This window comes from Passer domesticus, chromosome 2, assembly GCF_036417665.1.
Source record: "Passer domesticus isolate bPasDom1 chromosome 2, bPasDom1.hap1, whole genome shotgun sequence".
Lineage (NCBI taxonomy): Eukaryota > Metazoa > Chordata > Aves > Passeriformes > Passeridae > Passer > Passer domesticus.
Window position 1 is genome coordinate 13,902,157 of NC_087475.1, and position 24,131 is coordinate 13,926,287.

At 36.8% G+C, this 24,131-nt stretch overlaps 1 protein-coding gene across 1 annotated transcript in view; it reads right to left on the reverse strand.

The window, feature by feature from the left end:
• POLA1 (DNA polymerase alpha 1, catalytic subunit) overlaps positions 1-24,131 on the reverse strand; it is a 183,477-nt gene that overhangs the window by 103,775 nt on the left and 55,571 nt on the right. The window contains 6 exon segments of the mRNA XM_064407423.1: positions 3,720-3,894; positions 5,890-6,021; positions 7,535-7,667; positions 8,910-9,115; positions 12,540-12,632; positions 14,191-14,223. Of these exon segments, the coding sequence (XP_064263493.1) occupies positions 3,720-3,894; positions 5,890-6,021; positions 7,535-7,667; positions 8,910-9,115; positions 12,540-12,632; positions 14,191-14,223 (772 nt within the window).

Below are 24,131 nucleotides of genomic sequence, written 5' to 3' on the forward strand. Positions count from 1 at the left end.
CCTGGATTCTGTCTGGAGTCTGCGCAGCTGCTACACACTGTATTAAAGACACCTGAACGCTTCTCTAACAATATTTTTTTTAAAAAACATAATTAAACAAGCCAATATATTTGGTGCTGGTGGGTCTCCTCACAAGAAGAAGCCAACACATAGACACTACCTCCAAGCAGGGAGCAGAACTGGGACGTGGCCCTAATGACAAGGCTCATCAGGACCCAGCAATGACTCCCTAAAGTCAGCCAGCCTTCCTAAGGTATGCCCAATGCCAAGCAACCTGCAGAGCACCAACGTGCACGTCCCTGTGCAAGGCAGCAGAACACACCTCTTTCAGAGCATCATGACACTGTCCAGGACTGCAGTCATCCACTTCCATCATTTGAAACAAGCAATATTCTGTAGCAACAGCTACAGAAGTCCCATGGTTAAAGAACTCTGCTTCCATGTCTGTTTATTTCAACACACAAATAAGATGCATCTTTTCTTTGAGACAAGGAGCAGTACATATGTACTAACAAAAAATCCTTATTTGAAATACAGTGAGAGAATTGCTGTGCCATACAGTTCTTCTGGTTTAAAAAGCTAAATATCTTAAGGATGAAGTAAGGTCTCCAAGACTTAGGAAGATGAGATTTATTAAATCATGTAACTGATTAGATTGCACACTTTATTTAGTTTTACAAACTGAGACAATCCGCATCTTATCACTCCATTTCCTCAGAAACTTCAAAAATGGATGCAGGACTATGCCAAGGAGGTTCTTGTTTTTAGGAACAATGATCTCCCATCTCTCAAAGTTCAGCAGACCTCCTACAATGCCCTAAAACAAAAGGTGGTTTCCAACTTGATTCCATAGCAAATAAATATGATATTTAAGGGGTTCTCTGCAATTTTTAAGTTGAATTATTTGCTCCTGTTCTTCAGTGCCTAATATAATTTAAATTTACTTGCTTTGAGCATAGACAGAACAAAGAACTTTTCAGGACTTTGATGTGAGCCAAGCTTCCCTAGCAGAGTTCAATTTTATCTACTCAAACTAGCATATATATTCACCTTATAAATAACACACAATATTGCAGATTTTGTTAAACATGCAGCCAAGATCTTTTTTCTACAACCACTCTCCCTATATAGATACATATTGTACATAATAAAATAAATCTGATCAGTAGAGGAAGACACACATAGTGAGAATGCAACAGGGTTTTGGTCCATAGATATGATGCTTATGTATCCTTCAGAATGAGAAAATGTGCCTTTTTGCAAGAAGATGGTAAAACCAATGGGAATTTGGATGTGTATCATGACGAAAATACTAAGTAAAAAAGCCCAACTTAGCATCACAGACCAGTAAACAGTTTCCATATTTGCTTGTTTTACCAAGCTGGACTCAAGTATCTTGTACTCTTTTGTATCTTACAATGGATTTTGGATTTTTATGAAAGAAAACCACTTGACTATGCCTCCAGTACCACTAAAAAAGCCCTCCAAGATAACTTCAGCTTGCAATGACTAATGTACAGCTCTGATCAAGTGCTGTGTATGAAAACCTAAGCAGATCAGAAGTCTTGAAAGAGACCTGACTTTACCCTCAAGCACAATTTAAGCTTTCCCAAGAAAACAAAGCTAGGGAAGGTGATAAAATTTTGACTGTACAGCAAGGTCAAACTGAACACACTTCAGATCTAAGACTGTAATAGATACATACAGGTTTTCAGACTGACAATTGTGGACTATTAATAAACGTTCAGCTGCACGATGCTATTACAGACCATAAAAGAAATCTTCATCTGGAACGTACTACAGCGCAAAAAGCAGCACAGGCACTTGCAAACAGTGGCAAGACCTTCTGTGCCTATCAAGTGGCACAGAGTTCTTAAGATCTGAGTAGTTAATTTAGGTGTCTGAAGGGAGCCAGTCTTTTCTGAAAATCTAACTTGTCGTGAATAAGAGCTCTGAATTTGAGCTTAACTCTACAAGACTAACAATCTTTGCCAATAAAAATAAACTAGTTTCAGAAATCATTCCTGTCTTTTACCTAAATGAAGTACAAGTTTGCTGCCTATTTTAAACCCCTTCAACCTAACCAAGAGTGCTTGACCTTTTCAGTCAGGCATGCCACACAGTCGACTCTGACATCAAGGGAAAGTTGGATACCAAGGCCTTGCCACATAATAAACACGATGATTTGTGCGGTCAGCCTGCATGTGTGGAGCAGGGCTGACAGCTCCTCAAAGCATGAGAGCTGTTGAGGACACATGGAACATCAAATGCCTCCAAGTGACACCTTTGCTGACTCAGAAAAAGCAGAATTTGTGTCTTCAACCCCTTCTCAACAACTCAGAAATGGAGATGGAAAAAGCTGCATGTTACAAGGATTATCTTGGGAGATTATGGTTCTTCATGGCTATCATCCTCCTTCCTGAGAAACAGCAAGGCACCTTTCTTGCACATATTCTAAATACAATCTCCAAGCTATTCAGCTGTTACTAAAGGAGCTACAGAGATGCAGTTACACAGGTCCTGAGGCTACCAGGTGATTAATCGGCCAAATCCTGGAACTTGGCCTCCTTTACCTAAACACAAAATGCTGACAACTAACTCTTCCTTTGAGCATTCAAATATTCTGAAGAAAGTAGTTTCTGCAGGTCTGAACTTCCTGTAGACACAGACATAGCACAAACTATTATACTGAAACAGTGCAACTCTCTAAAAAGTTCTCCTAGAGAAAAAGTAATCTGGTCAAGAATTTCACAGCCAGAAAAATTAACAACTTTTTCATGTCCTTGAGCAACAGTATTGAAAAAAATGAACTACATGTGAGTTACAAATCACAAAATTTCTGTTTATCAAATACATCAGTCAAGTCTGTTGGTTAATCACTTTTGGGGACGAAACAACACTAAAAGGAATACACACACAGAGCATAGCATTTTCAAGAACAGAGACCCAATAGAACTGTTAACAAATTTTCAACCTTTCAGTCTTTCTAGGTAAGAAGCCCAGGGAATAGAGAAGAAAGAGGCAATCACAGTTGGGCAGAAAAATCTCTAATTCTAATTATGAGACATCCATTTAAAAGGAAAAACAACTCTAACAAGAGCAATTCCCTGTTGCTCATTTGAATTAAAACTGTTGATTTCATGGATCACTAACATTAGTTATATTTTTTGACAGCACTTCTTGGTTTGGGACCACTTAATTCCTCCATATGAAGCAGTTAAAACTGTTACTAAGATTTTATGTTTCTATTTTCCACTAAGTCAGTTCTAGCAATCAAGTCTTCACTTACATCCTAGTAAAAATTTGTATTCTTTCATTGTAATTATGACTAGTTTTTCCCCTGGGAAGATGCCAGATATGCCAGCATTTTCTCTAGAAAAATATTCATTCAAATGCATACTCCAGAACTCCTTTAGTAACTTAAGAAATCTCAAAGACATGCAATAGTATTGTCATTTCTGAAAAGCAGATTTTGCAACTCTGAACACGGATTGTAAGATTAAATTCATGTTAGTGATCATCTTCTGAAAAAAATACTATTCTGCAGAAGTCATAAATACACTTAGAGTCCACACTGCTTTCTACAGACTGTATAATACAAACTATTGTTCAATGTAAAAAGACTGATCTGGGGAAACATTTCTGTTGAGAAACATACATTAAAACCTCTCACTTTGGATCTTGAAATTCTTCAAATAAACTGAATTTAGAATACTTACCTAACCATGTTGCAATAAGAACAGAATCAATTCCCTCTATAGGCACACATATTCTAGCAACTACTGGATGTATTTGCTGTGAGAGGTAGTACTGATAATCAATTTTAAGATTTTCTTGCTTTTTTAACTGTTCTGGAGCATATGCTCGCTGGCTGGCACTGAGATCTGATCCATCCTAAGGAGACACATACAAAACAAAGTGTGAAAGAAGTCTATACAAAGGATTATGCTTCAAATATTATGCATTATTTTAATGCAAAATCTTTACACACTCTTTTGGTTGATTTATTATGCATCCAATACAAATCCAGCAGTAGTAGAAAAACTGCATTGCTGATGCTGGCATCAACTAGCAAGTTCAAGAATGCAAAACCAGCTTGTATTATTGTAGCCTACACGTGCAAATCAGTACGAGTAGACAGAGTAAACAGTCCCATCTGTCAATTCTGAAATGCACAATGAAAACACATTGTAACCATCAGCCCAGTTAAAAATACACAGAGGGCATGCATTTTGGATTCACTTTGTACTAAACCAGCATTATCATTTTGCACAACAAGCAAATTCTAACTCGTGGATATCAAAACTATATCTGTTTTGTTAGGAAATTTATATTCTTTAATTCTATAAAGATATGAATAGAATGAATGGTCAGAAAATGGACCAGTACTCATTGGCATATGAATAAATAACAGAGGCAACAGTGTTGATTACAAAGAGGAAATTCTAAAATATTCAGAAATACTGAAATGTATGGTGACATCTCAAGCCAAGAGAGAAACGCCACTTAGAAGTTAAAATATAGAGTACATTCTTCTCCAACTTGAAAAAGGAAGATAAGGATAAAATAATTAAATTTGGACTTCAATAACTAAATTGAAAACAATATACATGGAGGAATTAAGTATCAGATCTAAGACGACAGTACTCTTGGAAAATGTAATTCATTTATATCTGTAGAATCACAACCCCATTCCTCAATAGCCCTAGGAAATATCATTTTTAATGTGTGTCAAAAATCTTAGAGGAAAACTTAAAGCAGTATTTTTGCAAGATTCTGTAACAGACATAAATGTTTATAGGAATGGGGCAGGGTGGGGTGAAGTACCACAACTGTTTTGGGGGTTTTTTTTGCTAAGTACAGTTTCTTTTTTTATTTTTTTCAGCAAAACAGAACAAATGCATTAATACATGACACCTTCATTTATTCATTTAAGATGAGCTACTGGTTTCAATAGGGTCAGCAACGATGGACTGAAAACCCATCACTAATAAAGACAGACTGCAAGCCATTGGTTCCTCCTACTCCTTTCAGACAACTTAGTATTCAGAACAAAATTAATTTAGGACTATTCAGCTCATCCAGCTGCTTTGCAAAAATAATTACAATGCAACTCCTTCAGCTCCCTTCTTTCAACAAGTATATTCTTCTCTTGTATTGTGCCACTGCTCAGCCGCACCCGTGGCCCAGCTCTCAAAAGTCTTGGCAGCTTTGGGGTGCCAGGCTAAGAACTCTCAATTAAGTCAAATACAGTACATTTTGGTTTGATAATAATGAAGGAGCTGAAATAGTCACATTGTCAAGTTCATCAGCTTGGCCTAAAAGATCCCTCGGTCTGTCTAACTCAATCCACACTTTTTTTAAAATTAACAGAACCAAAGTAGAGTACATATTTGTGAAACAGGGGTAAGTATTTATAGGATAAACACCTGAAACCAGAAAGTGGCTCAAATTTCCCAGTCTATACATCAGAGGTACCACCAGATCGAATGACGATGCATTGAACAGACAAAGGTGATACTGGAAAAAACAATGACAGTATTTAACCAACAACAACAACAATTATCTTTCCACGAATGAAAGGCTCTTCACCACCAGAATTTCCTTCTGCTTAAAATGAAGACTAGGCTTTTTCTTTAAAGTAAGTTCTAGTTCCAAAATTAAATTAATTCAGGGAGATTTTACCAGTCACTATATGGAAACAGTTGCTGAGCTGATCATAATGCTCTATAAAACCAAATTTAATACAGAAAACCAACTATTTTAAAATATAAGTCTACCTCACCAAAAAGAAATGCCAGAATATATTTTCCCAGGAGCTGAGCTGGGTGTTTTTTGCTGTACCTCAAAACAATACCTAGCATTTGCTATAAAGAAAGACATTTTTACCTGACAAATGATATATGACACTGTGTCTCCTGCCTTCACCTTTCGGCCTCCATGAGAGTTTATCCACATGGCCACATGAACATGTGGCAAGGCTTTTTTGTCAGGATAATCCTGGGGATCTTTTGTCAATGCCTAAAATATCAAAGGGGAAAACAGAAACATAACTATGAGAAAAATCTATTACTTCAGTGATGGAGAACTCAGAACTTTAAAAGACAAGATTACATAGCAGCTATCTTCATCCTTCTACTATGCACAAGTTCACCTGAAACACAAAGTAAGATAAAAAAACTGTAATAAACTTATTTGCCATATGTTAAGCCCTAGATACCACTCTTTCAATTTTTATAATTGTTATTATTAATAAAACAAAAGGACATTTTTACAATTACTATCTGAAAAATGCATTAGCGTTATGATCATAATGTAATTGTTTTAAAATTAAACTAAATTAGAGATGACAATATTATGCAAAATACAAAAATAGAGCCAGAGATTACCCTCTTATTCCTCTTCCATTAAGGTCATACAGTAAATTTGAATATTGTGTAGTTAAGGGTATCTAACAAGCTCTGCAGCAAGAGGGTACAACTGAATTTAAATATTTCTGTGTATCTCATACTACTGAGATTCCACAATGACTTTTTCCTTTAAACAAAATAAAATGCTATATTTACATATTTACTGTCATCCCAATTCTTAGAAACTACTTCTATGCTTGACTTAACAGTTAAATACTTTTTTTTTTCTGCAGTAGTAAAACACAGGAACTTTAGGAATTTAAAGTGAACATTTTGCTATATATATCTTTAACAGGGACACTAAGTGCTGTTAGAAGATGTGCATCAGAACATTCTTTTTTTGAGTCAACCATAAAATTCAGATTTCTCTACACTCATATGACAACCTGAACGCATTTCTTAACTGATTAACACAGTCTTACAGAGCAGACAGATGTCCAGCTGGCAAAAGAAACAGACTTTGGATGGACTGTTGATAGATGTCTTCTATTAGAAGCATAAGAGGGGCATGTAATACCCCTTTACCACCAATTCACTGGTGTTAAACTGCCCCCAACAGGAAAGGGGAGTCTCTGAAGCTAAAAACAGAGTTTTTGTCATTGAGGATTCCCAAAAAAAACCCCAAAACCACAACACTGCTGCTCAAACTGCCATAAACAAAGCAGAGTATTTTACTTCTTGTTGCACAAAAGTCTTGAATGAGGTCTCAAAATTATTATTAGCTTTTTTATACAGATCCTTCTAGGGAAATATTATTAGAGTTTTCTAGAAAACAGAGTATTTGATTAATTTCCATTGCATTCTTCATTTTATGCATTTCAAGCCTGAAATATAAAGTAACAGCTTAGGAGAGAACTTCTGAAAACATCAGATCATTCTCAAAGTGCAGAGTGAGCCTGGTAAGCAGCAGGATGGGACAAGACACAAAGGTGTTATTCTGGAGCCTCCACCTCAGTAGGACTTTTTCCCCCACAAACTGTAGGATGTCCAGAACTATTCAGTACCTAATAAAACTCCTGCTATTTCACAGCATCATAAGGATTAAAAGTATTTTTGTCAGCAGTCAATATATTCAGGAACAGTAAAGTTTTTCTGAGACAGAAAAGAGCTGCAAGATCACTTACCTTGTTTATTTCAAACTGATTTGCTGGGATCTGACCACTGACCACATTTTCTCCAATTTCTATAAGTCGCCTTTGAATATTTTCCACAATTATGTCTCGAGGCTGATCAGAAAGAATCTGACCAATTACATAGCTGCAAAAACAGTACAAAAATTAAGAAAAGCTTGGCACGTGCAAAACCATTACAACAGACACAATCTCCTCTTCTCCTAGATTTTCTCTAGACATTAAAGAGCCCAAGGATGAAGTCTGATGAAAAATTTATAGAAATTTCCCAGTATATTTTATGTTGTGTTTTATTTATTTACTTATTTTACTAAAAGCAAATTATTGCAAATAGTTCTAATGCTAAATAATGATTTCGAATGGGTGAGTGCAACTTTCTATTTTCTTCTGCTATATCATTTTTCCATTTATTATTCCACAGCAGGTATCTTAAGACGGGGGAGAAGAGAACATATCAAGTAAGCAAAGTCTTGCCTATTGCTGCAAAATGTGGTTGGAAGATCTGCCAGCTGCAGAAGAGTTAGTCACTAAAGAACACTCTCCAACATTTGTATAGCTTTAATTACTAATACATTCCTAACTTGGAAAAATTTGCTTCTATTATGATGCATCTTTTCTTAGAAAATGCAAGTCTTAAGAACAGTAAGCAAGTGTGTGGTGTATTTTTACAGATGTGAGAAATATTCATTTTTGGATACATTTGGACCATGAGCTGTTTAAGTTTTCAAGAGGCATTATACAATGAGTCAGCACCCAGATGACCACCTCTCCACTCTCTCTAATTTTCTATGATGCTAAATGTGTTACTTCTACTGAATTAAAGCATTAAAATGCCCTGTGTAATGACAATTAATAAACAGTCAATCCACTATCCATCACAATGAAGTCTCATGGCAAAAGGAAAGAGAAGCAGTCTTGAGGAAAGGGACCACCTCCTCAGGCTGCACCCAGTGCACTTTCAATTTTTTTAGAGGGTGCTGAAAGTGCTGAGCACCAGCTTCTTTAGGAAATAAAACATCCAGCCTAGAATCTACAACTCCAAATGCTGACAGCATCTACCATCTTCACAAGACTTCAGCTCTGGTTTATTAAATAACATTTCTAACACTGACAACCCAAAAGCACAGCTTCCACAGCAGATGCAAAACCAGAGAGTGAAATTCAGAGACATTTGGTCTTGCACAGTTACCTGTTACCAATGGAAGAAGGTAAAGTTTACATCTCCTCCAAAAATCAGCCAAGTCCTAACACTCATGTTAGTTACCAGCTGTGATCTTCAGGAAACACAGTATCAAATGTTTAGGAAAGTAAGTACAAATGTTTACTGTTTCTAACAGAGCAAAGAATCCAATGCCACAAAGAAACTTACTTTCCAGTCTGTTTAGCAAGATCACACCAGTCTCTCCGGACTATATCCAGCCCTTTTAGCTCTTGTTTAGTTACATATTTCCCATCTCCTGTTGGTTCCACACTCAGAGCAGCATACTTCTTCTTCTTTAACAACAGCAAGGACTTAAAAATTCCATCAATATCTATTTCCAACAATTTGTACAGCTTGTTCACTTCACTTTTGATCTGCAAATGCATCAACATTAACAACAAATGCAACAATTTAACAATGGACAAATTCAATTGTGCTTGAGTTTTAAAACAAGTTACACTACACACTGTGTATTTGCATACACATTTGAAAGACTGGTCAGATATCATTAATTCATTACACACTAATAACTACGAGCTACTACTAAAATTAAAGTTCACCCACCCATTGACTTTTTCAGTATCTACAGCTTGGTACATCCAACTCCTTAATAAAATTAAGAAAGGCAGATAAACATGAGATTGAAGTGACCTTGGAGATAACTGGCTCCAGGTCATTTTACTAGAACAGCTATTCCATCTAACCTCTCACATGAATTAAGCAAGCAAAGGATTTCACAGCAGGGATCTACTTACTAGGCAAAGACAAGAGATGGTCACTTAGACAGAAAAGGCAAATAGCCTTACAGAAATGGCAAAGCTATTATTACAATGGCACCTTTCTTTCTTCCCACTTTCATCCTAAACCAGAGAGGGGAGAAAAACTACGACTGTAGACCAGAGCTCTGTGTGTTCAGGAAAATCAGGCAAGTTTCTTTTATCCTTCCCCACAATATATCTACCTTTTCCATAGCCTGATTTCCTTGAGAGGAAAAGGTGAGGTTTTTCTACACACAGGATATGTTTAATCCATATACAAAAATTTTAAATGGCACTGATATATTGTCTTAATACAGTACCAAGTACATCTTACCTCTATTCTAAGGGAACAGAAGTGCAACAGGCCAAAACAGCATGAACCTTCAACAACAGACTTTGGTTCCAGTACACATTACCCACGTACTGGCTTGGCTGAAAGTTTTCCCTTGCTTTTTTCTTCTCTCATATGTTTTTACTTTATGTTCTTCAACAGAGTATCTGCATATGTCAGGTGTCCTGTTCTGTGTTCATGTTCTACTCTTTCCTTCTTTTCCTCTACAGCTTTCCCTGTTGATTTTCACTATCCATATTCACTCCTACTTATACTTTTACCACCACTATGCACTATCCTTTTCTCATGTCTCACTGAAGTTGGATATGAATTCAAGTTCTTTTGCCATCTAGACACAGATGTATCAGATACAGGGTATCTAGAAACTCCATCAAGATCAGAACCTTCAGCATAAAATCTCACTGGTTTCCTATCTAGCTTCGAACTCAGATTACCATTTTAACCAAAATCTCCCTTAAAACTTTTCATTTATGTGTATACATATCTGTGTGTACTTAGTTTTTCTCTCTTGGATCTCTGTACTTCTTATTGCAGAAACTACCATTACTTTGATGTCCCCTGTATATTTCTAAGTTTTGAAGGGCATCAAGAGGCAAAAACCATTTTGCTACAAGGCTCATATTTTCTTTCTTAAAACAGTCAAAAATTCCTCTAAACATTGTTCTGCAATTTTAATTTTCATTTTTTCTTTTTTACAGCATACTAACCAAGTGCTCAAAACCCAGTAACAGTTCAGTACTGAATGTACTGACAAATCTGATTCACAAGGACAGACAGAAAATGAGAAAAACTTCTGCTAAGTAATGACTGAAAAGGGCATGGATATAAATATTGGAAGGTTAAGGGTGGGAGAGAACACACACATTACATGGGGGAATTCAGAAGGCACGTAAGAGAATTTTCTCCAACAGAAAACCAAAATTAATCTCTTGGAAGAATGCTTCACTGCTGAAAACAATTCATAAATTCACACTTTACATCAGAAGAGGGGTACACTCACTAACTAACAAATTCAGACACTCACTAACTGCTCTCACTGTAATTAATTGCATTAAACCTCTGTGCCTGCCCATACAGACTACATTAAAGCAAAAGTACAGTGAAAGCAGTGTAAATATTCCTCACCTCTGAACACAAAACTTTGGGAAAGAAATTATTATGCAGTGGAGCAGAGACATTTCTTGAGAGTGTTCCTCATCAAAACAGACAATTCCTTATCCTGATTTTTTTAATAGGAATTACTCAAAACAAGGAATATGTAAATGATCAAAGTGTTTGCAAAAAAAAAAAAAAACAACTGTCACTTTCTTGAGGAATAAACAAACAAACAAACAAGAAACGTGAAATGAGAGAGATATGAATCACTTTTTTCTGCCACAGAAAGGATATTGAAAGCCACAACATCTGCAATTTTGATGCTAGGTTTGATTGTGCTGGTTTACAAAGATAAGTTTATTCACTTTTTATATGTTGTACATGATTTTAATCAAAACATATCTTACTGTCCTTTTTTGTTCAATTAAATACAGAAGTACAATGGATTAAAAAAGCTTAAGATTTTACTCTCATTAAGCAGCTGACAAGTTCAAACACATACCTATTCTCTCAGAAAATCTGACTCTAATTCAGAAGTATTTAACCTATTATGCTTATCCTGTCAGATTTCATAAAAGTTATTATTATTTAACTATCCTCTGTAATGTTTAGCCATCAAATGGGAGCACAGGGACAAAAAATAAACCAGAATGAAACCACACACACAACTGGAGTAAGATTAAACTTTCTTACACACTGTTGTATATACAATAGAAATTATATATAATCTTGCATGTGGCAAACAGAAAAGAAAGACTGCTTTCTACCATGCCAGCAGCCCTCCTGCTACTCAGTTATGATATCAAGTGATTATCCCATTTTCTGCTCCTGAATGCATCTACTTCTAAATGTTCCCACTAGCATGAAGGTAGAAGTATGCTAAAAAACCCCTGGAATCACTCCCTGCCCTAAAATTAAATTACTTCTGTTTAATACTATACTGAATACATCTATGCTTTCTTTAGCTTTTTTAGAGTTTCCATAGCTCGCATTTTCATCACATTTTCTTCCATCTTTCAAAAACAGCTTCTCTTACATCCTTTCTTTAGAAAGTTCTAAAATATTTCTCACTTTTCTTCCACAATTTCAGAGAGCCACAGAACTTCCACATCATCAATTGCAATCAGATCTCTTCGGTAGCTGGTATACCATGAAAATTAATACTTGAACTTACCATTAACTATACAAACTAAACTATACAAAACTAAACTGAGATACATCATTCATTAAAAAAAAAATCAGAATTGTTCATGTTGTAAATGAAATTAACTTGGAGGAGAAATTGTACCTTACACTTTGGTTTACCAAATATTGAGATACTCTTCTGCTACCTTAGAATTAGTAAAAAAACAAAAGCTTGTTATGCAATGAAATGGTTCATTTAATCACTTAAAAATGCACAGAATAGCTACACCTGAAAAAGAGCAGGTACAGCTTAGTTTTTACTACTTCATAGGTTCCACACATTGTCAAGTTCTCTCTTATGGCATATTCTCTGCTTGTGCCACAGAATCCTCTCTTAACACCATCTGCTCTGCTCAGAGGAACAACAGAGACCTATGTAGGGAATCTTCAAAAGAAAAAGTTCCTTACCTTATTCCCCAGCTTGAAGACCTCATCCAAACTGGTGCTATTAGTGTTTATCATAATGGAATCTGTGTCTCCATAAATCACTTCAAGGTTCATCTAAACAAAAAAAAATTGCTTTGAAAAACAAAAAATAACCACTTCAACTTCTACAAGTCCCACATAACTTTCAAGGTTCAAAAATATCATTACCTATACACTATCCCTTAAACACTAAAAAGTATACTAGCAAGAAAACAAAACAAATTTTTACTGATAGATCTGTACATTTCATTAAAACCTATTTAAATTTAAAGAGAATAGAGAAACTTTAGCCACTGATATGTTAAAAAGACCACTGTCCAGTTGTGTACCTAATATAAACAGGCAACATTTTACTAAATGAATACTAGAAAAATAAGTCAGTGAACAAGTCTGATGTTGGGAAACAGCAGAAACTCTGATCAGAAATAGCTTTGGACTGCTAAGACACAAGAAAATCACTTCCACAAGAATGCTGGGGAAATTCAGACAAGGCAGTTAGCCAAAGTGTTTGACAGGTAATACCACAGTCAGGTATCCCATCCCATTTGCAGCCATCACAATACTACTGGGCAAAAAAAATGGAATAAAAATACTTAGATTCTCCATTTCAAACAGATCTGTGAAAGCACTGGCTAGTGAATGACAGCACTGAAATGAGAATACCACAGCACTACCCAGACTAGGCTGCTCTTCTTCACTCTTTCAGGTTATGCAGATGCCTGCATATTTCCATCTTCCCTCTCCCATCTTTTGACTTCTGCTAATCCAACCACCTATGTTTGTCCTCCCCTGGGCAGCAGATCTTTCAGGGAATGCTCCTTTTGGAGAAGGATCTAGCTACTATGACCCACAAGTTTTCTCTTTCCAGACTGAACTATGAACAATTATACTCAGAGATGGATACAAACATTTACTGAGCCCCTTCTCTTTGACTGACACTCTGCCCTCACATCACTTCTGATTCTTGTAACAATTTAAATGCCCTGCATGGAGAAAACTGTATTCAAACACCAGCCATACTTCCATAATACTCTGGATAATGGAGCAAATTCTAGACAAACGGAGGAACATGAAAAAGCCTGAGGTGCATATGAAAAGCATAGCAAGAAAAAAGGTAAAAAGAAAAATTGCCAACACCAGTAAATGTCACAACAACAACAAAAATTGGCAGATGCATATAATTGCATAATATTAATTTTGAAAAAAAAAAAGAAAACCTGACATTTTCAGTGGTGGAAAATCAATGCAGCTGTAAAAACTGCAACATGGCTATGTCCATGTTAAACTCCACAGAGTTGAAAAACCACCCCATGACAGAGTTTAAAGGATGCCAAAAAATAAACCATAATAAACCACTAGAACACATGGTGTAACAGGTTTATGAGTAAACTCTAATTAGCACTGTTGCTAATTTGCTTGAAACAGTCCCACATAGGCTTCAAGCAGGGTCCAGATCATATCTGTGGTAGGAAAAGAAAAAAGCTATAATCCATCAGGAAGGATTACATCTGTAAACTAGGCATCCTAAGAAGTGATTTCAGGTCTGTTTGGGTTACAGTTCTCCTAGAATAAAAAAATTTTCACCAGGTGTGCTCTTTAAGTGTTGTTGTTTAATGAAAATGCTCAGCATTACCTTCTGCACCATCTCCTTGGTATGCATCAAAATCTGAAATAAAAAAAAATAACCAAAGATTAGTGTATGATATAATTACAGGCTAACACAGGCAAACATATCCATTAGGTTGCTAACTCCAAATGCTCTCACCTTTCAAAACAAAGCAAACCACCTCTCTCCTGGCAACACACAGTCACCTCAATACTCCTATTACATGAGTAAATTCTCATTTGACCTTGTATTAATGCTATTATTAACTCCCCTAAAACAAGATTAAAACAAATCTCAAAATTGCATGTGCATGCACACATTCTACCTTAGGAAAAAAAAGAACACTGAATCAAATGGCTTAAATACAACCTAATCAGCAAGTGCCAGCATTAAGTCTCTTTTAGTAATTTAGGTCAGTTGTCGCCTTCATATCCAATCATCTTATTTCTTGATGTCATTGAATTTCTTCCCAAAAACATCCTGTCTCATTCAGTCCAGCCTGGATGGTGCTCACTTACGAAGACTTAGTCAAAAGGTTGATTACCCTTGTAATGATCTCAAAATGGGTCATCAAAAAGCAAACTCCTTATGGAAACCAGAACTGGAACAAGGAACTGGGATAAAGACACAGATCTCGGGTCAAGGGGTGTAACCAGGATTGTTTCTCAACCAAGAATGCATCTTAAGTTCTCCAAATGCTCTGAACCTCTTTGAACCTGAGAAATAGCTAAAGAGACCTCACATGAGCAGGCTGCTGCTTCCATCTCTAACAGTGCTCAGCGCAGCAGAGGGTGGGGAGAGCACCTCACCTGAAGCCACAGTTACAGCTGTAGCACAGAAAAGGGACAATCAAACGAGCTCAATGAAAAAAATGGTAGTTGCAACAGCAGGAAGAGCTTGGTGAATTCTGCACAGCTGCATGAGAACCAACATCTGATCCATTCCTTCAGTCCCTTGGCCACAGTTCCACTGTACCCCCCATTTCCTTCTTATCAACATCCTGGTGCTCTGGCACCCAGCTCCAGATTCCACTTCCCTGGTGTCAGTTCTTTCCATTGCCACTCAGCAGAAACCTTAGTTTTTCTTCAACCAATCCTGCTAGTCATATATATTTATACTTTAAATTTTCTTGAGGATTAATCTGAACCACATGTTACAGCAATGATAGATCAGAGTTTGTTAAGTAAACCCAAACAATCTGGAACTCGAAAGATAGTTGGGCAACACACTAGGAATAGCTTACATCAAATTAAGTAACCAAGTCTCACCTTCACTACTTTTCACATATTAAATTGCAATACTCCTTGGCCACATTTGCCAAAAGGAAGAATCAAGACTTGTAGTCAAGAAGCCTATGGCAGGGAGCTGGGCAGTAGAAATCAACAGGGATGAGGAAAAGGGACAAACAGGCAAGAGCTGTCCATTACCAGTGGGAATAAGATCATGTTCTAATTACTTATTAAATCTCATTACTTTCATAAGGCCAAGGAGTCTATAATGAAGCCAAGAGTCTTGACTATTGTGATGCTGACTATGCTATAACAGCAAGGAATTCTGAAACAGGTGAAATCTCCACCTCTACACAACAGCACACAAACAGCATGACAACACTGTTGTTCCTTTAACAGCTATGGCAAGTTTCTTCAGTATTTCAGAACCATTACATAACCACAGTGAAAGTATGATTTTTTTTTTTTTTTTTTTTTTTTTTTTTTTTTTTTTTTTTTGTCTGGAATTGTGCACTGAAAGCTGTATTCCCCACTTGAAGCTAGGTTCAATTCCAAACTATGATGTAATTTTGACACAGCTGAACTCACAACACATGTCCTTATCAGGGTTATTCCCCAAGCACATAGGGATATCTATGGATTTACACTCTCTGGGTCAAGTTCAAAACATCCAGTTGATTTAAAGACCATTCACTGGTGCTGCAAACCAGGCACTCAAACAATGTGATGCCTGAACTCTGCTGAAGGCCAAAACTGCAGAAAGCTCAGCTGTCCTCAGTCTTCTTTATAGGACAGGAAAATGGTGAGCCTCAACTGCAGATTCCTGCTAGGCTGTCCCTGTCTCTGGAATCAGACACACACAATTCCATTTTAATTGGAAGCTCAAAAAGAAGGTATTCCACTCCTATTCATTTCCTTGTGAGTGATTCAGACATCCAACCCCACCACCTTTCTATGGAGTTTTGAAATTATTCTAAAGACATATCATTGGTACATGATATCAAATTTCATATAAAGTAGTCAAAATTCCAACATATTCCCCACACCACAACCCTTCCTCTCACATATTAGCTAACTCCTACAGAGAAAGGTTATACCTCTCCCTTAGTACTCCAAAAGCAAACAGGAGTCCCTGAAACAAAATTGAAAAATTACACCAAAATGAAGAGTTTATACTGAAAAGAAAGGAAGGTCTATCAATTTTCACTTGGCATTTTCTACTTCACTCTCTTCTCATTAATAATGAGAAAGATAACTTTATTCTTTTTTAAAAAGGAATAACCCCTACTAAAAAATTGTCTGGCTGTGCACAAACCACTTCTCAATTGTCCCTGGGGACAGCAGTGGGTGTAGGTAATCACAGCAAGAGGGTCACAGACAAGTTGGCTTCAACAAGTGACTGGCATATGCTAGTGCCACCCGTTCTGACAGGAGATCACTTCTAAGTGCCAACAGCTACAAAACAGAAGGTTATAAAGTATTGCTAAATTCATTAATAAGGCAGTCAGTAGTTATCTGATTTCACAGCAACACCTGCATATTTATCCTCTCATTACCAACTGGATGATGGAATTTTTTCAAGCACATTTCAAAAATCTGCCAATTTCAAGTGTAGAAAAAAAAATAAACTTTGTAGTTAATTTTTCCCTTAACAAAGTACAGCTGTTGAGAATAATTGTTCAAGATCTTACCCTGTAATGTCAACTGCAGCAGAACAAAGAGTATTTAATTAGCAAATCTATCCAGTAATTCAACACCTATTATATAAAATGCCTTCGTGATTTTATTCAGGATAATTTGCTAAGAGGGTTATTACTGACATTCAGATGAAATTTAAAATTCCTACGCAAGTCGAGTCATAATAGCAGTAATGATCCCCCCAATCAGGAGATACTGTGTCACACAAGGTTCTTTAGCAATGCAGCAGCCCATTTCCTGACTTCTTAATTCCTGGGCTCAGCTCAGTGAGAGCCCTTCATGCCAATATTTCAGTCAGCAATACATCCTTAATGGGACTCTATTAAAATACCTAGAATAAAAGTGACTTTTTTTTTTTGTTAAAGAGAATGACAGCTCTGCTATCATATCAATCCTGAGCAGTTTCTCAGAAATGCACAGCAGAGGAAGGAAGGTGGGAAGACAGAAGAAAGAAGAGAATAGGAAAAATTGTATTGGGTAGTTTCCTTTTGCAAATAATGCTGCACTGCTTATGAGAGCTGGATTGTCTCCTATTCCAAGTAGGAAGAATTAATTGCCTGGCAACCCATCTGTACAGCCATGCCCCCCTCCCCTCAGCAAACATATACTTCTAAAAACCTGTGAACTTCTCAGTACAGTGAACATCTGTGAAACTCTTTTAACTTTTTTTCTCTAAAAGCAAAACTAGCAACACACATTCTCTCACCCATGAACTGCAAGTCAATATAAACTTAAAGATCATTGCAGACAAGCCCTCACCAAACTGCAAAATTCCCTGCTCTAATCCTACCCCAACTCATTAATTACTTAATTAAATGAGGTCGTGATTTAAGACAGGGAATTATTAAAATTACAAATATACAAAGAACAGCTTTATTATTATTTATTACATCAAGTATTTTTGAAGATCCCTTATTTAAAAAACTCTGAAGAGTACCTTCTGATGAGAGGATGCCTCTGTGGACACAAGCTAAGGTACAAGAGTTAAAAACCAATGAGAGCATACAAAACTAATATGCTGATGCAAAGACTTCTCCTGTGAACACACATTTTCTGCAGAATCCTGGCGTCACACATGTGAAGAACAGAAGGAAAGACTTAAGAGCCGACCAAAAAGAATGAGCACAATCACTATAAAAACACTGTACCAGAGAAGCATACATTAAAAAAACCCCAAACAAACAAACAAACCCTACCCACACCACTCCTTGTGCATTCACTCTGCACAAGGAGAAAAACAAGCAGCCTTAAGGCCCTGTAAAAAACTGTACTTTTGAAAACCATCTACACTTATCTAGAGTAGACCTGATATATTTTTCCACTTCATTTATTCACTTCTGCAATTATGTAGTAAGAAAATAATTCTGTCACCTGCTTTAGTAATTTGAATTAGCTATTCCTTCCCATGGGACAGAGGAATAAATGAGATAGAAAAACTGTGTTCCAGTAACACCACTCGCTACTCTAAGTATTTCTGAACCTCTGTATTTTTGTAACCTATTCATTAACTTTGCTAGGATTTTGTCTTAAGCAGACCAGCACTGATAAACCACAGTCACAGGATGCTGCAGAAAGATTTTACTAAGGAGGATTTTCAGAAAAGGTTTCTATTGCTGGACAAAAAGGCACATATGCCCTAAGCATAAGTGAAAGAAAGATGAAGGCCTTATTTGCCACAGAGAATGAAGAACAGCAATTCTTCAGTAGTCTTCAATAGTCTTTTTATCAGACAATGGACTTGATTTAGAAAAGTTTGAGGGATCAGATTCAAGTAGTTAATAAGTTTGTTTGTTTCAAAGAGCTTTTACAGAGTATTTGCTGTACTTAGACACTACATCCAAAGTTACATTTCTCCAAAATGTACACTCCTCTGAAACATTAACAGCATGAGAAATACACCCCAAACTGCCAAACTTTTCCCTTCTGTCTTGTTTTGATTTTGTTTTTTTCTTCAGAAATGCTGAAATTAACCGTTCATACTCCACCCAGCAAAGCTGACAGACAGTAATACAATTTTCACAGCTTCTGTATATAACAGCAGTACTGGATGGAGCACCAAAACCTTAGGGAGAGTGGTTCCAAGGGCTGAATCAGTGTACACAAAGATCCAGTGACACACGTTTGCATGCCAAAAAAAGGTACAATCTTGCTTCACAAACAACAGAAAACACAAAAAAGGCAACAGAAATGTGCTGAATACAAAAAAAATTACCTTTGTGTACCTTTGGCACATTTTTGACAAAAAATGCAAAGATTACAGTAAAATACGGATGATGATGCAAATCAAATTAGAATTTGAAGACAATGTTCCCTTGATGCCAGAAACAATTATATCCTTAAAATTCTACAGTACTTCTATTTCAAGTATTCGTGGTGAACTCCTCTGAAGAGGATGGGAGAACCAGAATTGTTTTCTTATTAAATTGTGAAACTACTGATTTTTCTACACAGTATATTACAAACCACGCTATACTAATGCAAATTTTGCCTATTTTGGAAAGGGCTATTTTGGTATTAGGATAAAAGAAAGAACAATTAAACATATTCTTAAAAGCACTGAACAAAACTAAAAAGCCACAAACAAAAACAAATCAAAAAACTTCTGCGTTAGAAATTATTTTACAGTCCCAGAAACAGAGAAATGGAGGACTCAACAATAAAGCTGAACACTTGAGTGCATAGAAGGTAACTGACCTGGCTCTGACCCACTTCCCAGAAATATTCTGTGTTCCCAGAAGCAGCAGGAATACAATGTCCATGTGATAACTAGCTGTGAAAAATGTTGGTACAGCCTGGGCATCTCCTAACCCTCCCAAGAAACCAAACACGGGGACAGTTCCTAGAGAAGCACCAGGGCTCAGCTCACCCATGCTGTTATTTTCTTTCTAACTCGTTCAAAACTGAACACCTAAAATGAAGGAGCAAGGATCCCTGTTTCACTCAATGAAGAAACAAGATCAACAGCATCTAAAACCACAAAGAATGTGGTACAAATCTTGGCTCATTAACTTTATGATTTTTTTTCTTATTCCAAAGCATTAAATAAATTTGTGCTTGACGAACATTTTGTACTTGAATTACAAGATGCAAAGGTAGCTCTACCTAATGACTGCAACTGTATCAAAAGCTAACTGTATCACAAACCACAAGTAAAAACCCTCCTAATTAAGAAATAATATGACAAGCATCATTTATTATTTCCTATTAATACCAAAACATGTGTTAAGTTATTCAATATTTAAATGCATATGCATTCTCCTTAGAGAAAACAACAGCATTTGTTTCAGTGGAATGAACAAATATTTAGACAGGAAATCTTTGCTTTGATTCCCAAACTGAAGAGGTTTAACACATTCAGCAAAATATAATTAATTTTTCACTAGAAAAAATAAAATTACAAGAACAATAAATAATTGAAATTCATTATCAATAAACGAAGGTTTCCTTTTAGTCAGGCAAGTTAAAATCCAGTCAAGGTTTAAAACCAGAGCATAGAAATTTTCATCTGAATAACAGCAATATCTATTCCAGAGTAGGGAATAATAACCATACTATCGTCCACATCAGGTTTAAAACTGCAGTGTTAGAAGTTATCTTTCAAATATAAAAGTACATCTCTCAATCTCAAAGTGACAGAAATGGAAGTACTATCCCATGTCCAAGAGAAGTTACTCTCATAGCCATATAACTAAAAGCCCTGGAGAAATCAGGGAGTATGTCTCAGAATCAGTGGAGAAAATGGTTTTTCAAAAACATCACTCATTTCAAAAACATTTCAAACATGCCTATGAAACTGAAAAAGAAATAAAACTAATACTCCAAAGACTAAACATTTTTAAGCAGTAGATAAACTCAGTGCATTACCTGAGATGATGACAAACTCCCTGACAATCAAATCCTCCTCCTCTTTGTTTATGGGGTGGTTTTTTTAATAAAAAGAAAAAAAGCTAGAATTAAAACTTTTCTAAGGTTCTCCTGGTCAGCATCTTTTAAGTAATAACCACAACTTGTGTGCTTGGAGGAAAAAGAAGGCCTGGGAGAAGACAAGCAAGCGCTAAAGAGAAAAACAGATGCCGAACACACTTGCACTACCTGATGAGTATTCCTAAAAGAAAAAGGCCTTCTACTGAACAATACAACCTTTTTCTCCAAGAACCAACAGCATTTTGAAATAGCTACACTAAACAGAACAAGGCAATCTCTGACTAGATACAGGTAATATACACTGAAAATGATCCTGACAGATCTCCTCATAGGAGATAAGAGGACATGGTAGCCTTGGTAATGAATAGATTGTTTGTGGATGTTGTGTCCATCAAAAAATCTTTATAAGTGGTTTGAACTGCTTTAAAACTGTTCTTTCATTTTGACTAAGTGATTGTCTATCAAAGCAACATTTATGCAAATTCAGAAAAGTATTTTAGCCTCTAATTAGCCTCCAAAGGAAGTTCTCTTAACTAATTTCTTAAATGTCATGCAGGATTTCCATAAAGCATATAATTTTGTTTCATTAAATTAGATATATTTAGACAACACGACAGGTGTTTTTATCAAGTTAAACAATACTTATTCATCCTCCATGGTTGCAGCTGGTGTCAGCACCAAGAATTGCTTGGACAAGGAAGGATCCATTTGCCTAAATGGGGCAAAATTATCCATGCCAACAGGCTTCCCAGGCTGGCAGGAGAGTTTGAACCAGCACTGAGAGGGGCAGGAGTGCATGTTCATGCTGGCAAGCAAAGGGTGGGATATGTGAGCAGGAAGGACCATGTAACCAACAGCAAGGGGGCCTCTTCAAGCATATCCACGTGAATAAGGGAGTGCCCCCAGCACAGTGTTACAGACAAAGCTCTTGCACTTTCTAGGTCATCTCTCTGCTCTGAAGAAAAGGACCATTCCGAAAGACTTCAAAATAATCTCCTTCAGATAAGGAGCCTCAATGACTCAAGAAGAAGTTCCTGTACTTTCAGCTTTCCAACTATACTGGGATGTTCAAGGTTCCACCCAAGCTATTCAAATGCAAAAGATGAGAGATCAAGTGTATGAATGCCTAGAGGGTTCACAACTGTACTTAAAAAAAAAAAAAAACAGCTCCAGTTTAATTTTTCATTTACCCTCAGAGTAATAATAAAAATTATTCTGATATGTTTCCACATTATGTTACTTATACAGGCTATTTTACAAATGCCTAAGGACTTTCCTCCTCTCTGCTGTTAGCCTGGAACACCACTCCCTGCCACTCTGTCTTACATTGCATCTAAATCTTCAGTCCCATAAAGCCAGGCCTTGGGATACTTCCTCCAAGCCTTCAGACATAGCCCTGTGTGCAGATTTCTCACCTCTTTTAGCAGTATAGGAAAAGCCTTTTTAGGTGGTGCCACAGGGACAAAAAAACTTGAGGAGCCACTGAGGTCCCTTGGTCTGTTCAGCCTGAAGGAGACTGAGGGGAAACTTCACTGCAGTTACAACTTCCTCATCAGGGGAAGAGGGAGGGCAGGCACTGATTCCTTCACTCTGTGACCAGTGAAGGGAACGGCCTGAAGCTCAGTCAGGGGCCTTTAGGTTGGATATCAGGAAAATGTTTTTCACCCAGAGGGTGGTTGGGCTGCTCAGGGAAGCGATCAGAGCACCAGCCTGACAGAGCTCAAGAGGTGTCTGAACAATGCTCTCAAGCACAGGGTGTGACTCTTGGGGTGTCCTGTGCAGGGCCAGGAGTGGGACTCAATGATCCCAATGGATCCCTTCCAACTCAGCATATTCTGTGATTCCATGAAACAGTTTCAGCTCTACATGGCACATGCAACATTTTCTGCTTAAGGCAGGACCTAGTGATTGCTCCAAAGATTTGAAAATACAATGAGGAACAGGCATGGTTAACAGTACAAAGTCTCAGTCATAGTTCTGATTTGTTCCATGCAACTTCTTTACAGCACTTGATGAAGCTGGATTGGATACAGATGGAAAGAGTTCCTGACAGTCTGTCAGAGCCAGACACAGTCTTTTTAGATTATCTCTTAAAAATGAGCTTCCCAAATTCCCTAGATATGTCTGACAAGAAAACCAACAACGAACCAAAGCCCAAGACAGAGCTCGTCAGGATATGTAAGACTCTCCTAGGAAAAAGTAAGCATTTACCAGGCATGTCAGAAATAAAATCTACTAACCAACCAAACAATTGTAAGATGTATAATGTAGAAATAACATTTTTTAAAAAAACTCATTTAAGCTTTTTAACTATTTTTAAACTAACTACAAAAGAAAATTACTAGTTAACAATCCTAAATTGCCTGCTAAATAGGGCTTGCAACTCTAAGTCAGGAATAGGAACTGTAGAGTGGGTTGGGGAACTTCACCTTCCAGATTTTTCCTGTAAAGATGTACGGGAATAAAAGGGTCCATGTCATTGGAAGCTATTGCCTATCCACAGACATTCACCACACCACATATATCATCATCACCTAAGAGCTAAGGATGGAGCCATGTATGATGTGAGAGAGCTCCTGCAGAAACAGAAATATGTTCCATGACAATTTTGGGAGTACTCCAACTGAGAAAACATGAGCTTCGTGTAAAAGCAAATTCCTGAAATGGACCACCTTATTATGAACCTTTAGGATTTCAGCAGCTAGTGGTGACTTGGTCAATTACCTATAACTGTAGCACAGGGCACTTTGAATACCTTTTGTAGTCTGTCACATAGCCCAGGACACTTAAAAACATGCTGTTTTTAAAAAAGGAACGAGGTTAGTGGCTTATCAATGCACACAGTTACATTTTTCAGGACTATGAACTTGTGCAAAGAAATTATCATTTCAGAAGTTTCTTTTATGTGTTAGTCTGTTGTTAAGCACACCACGTACAGCCCACCCATTCCAGTATTTAGAGGTTTGAAATGAACAGCAGTATGGCTTCATTACTAATGAAGCCAAGTTGCTAAGCTGTCATTGTATAATCCCACAGGACATGGATTTGTTTGTTACTCATAAAGAATATGGAAATTTGAAGACTAAGAAAACAGATAAATGTATTTAACCTTTCAGC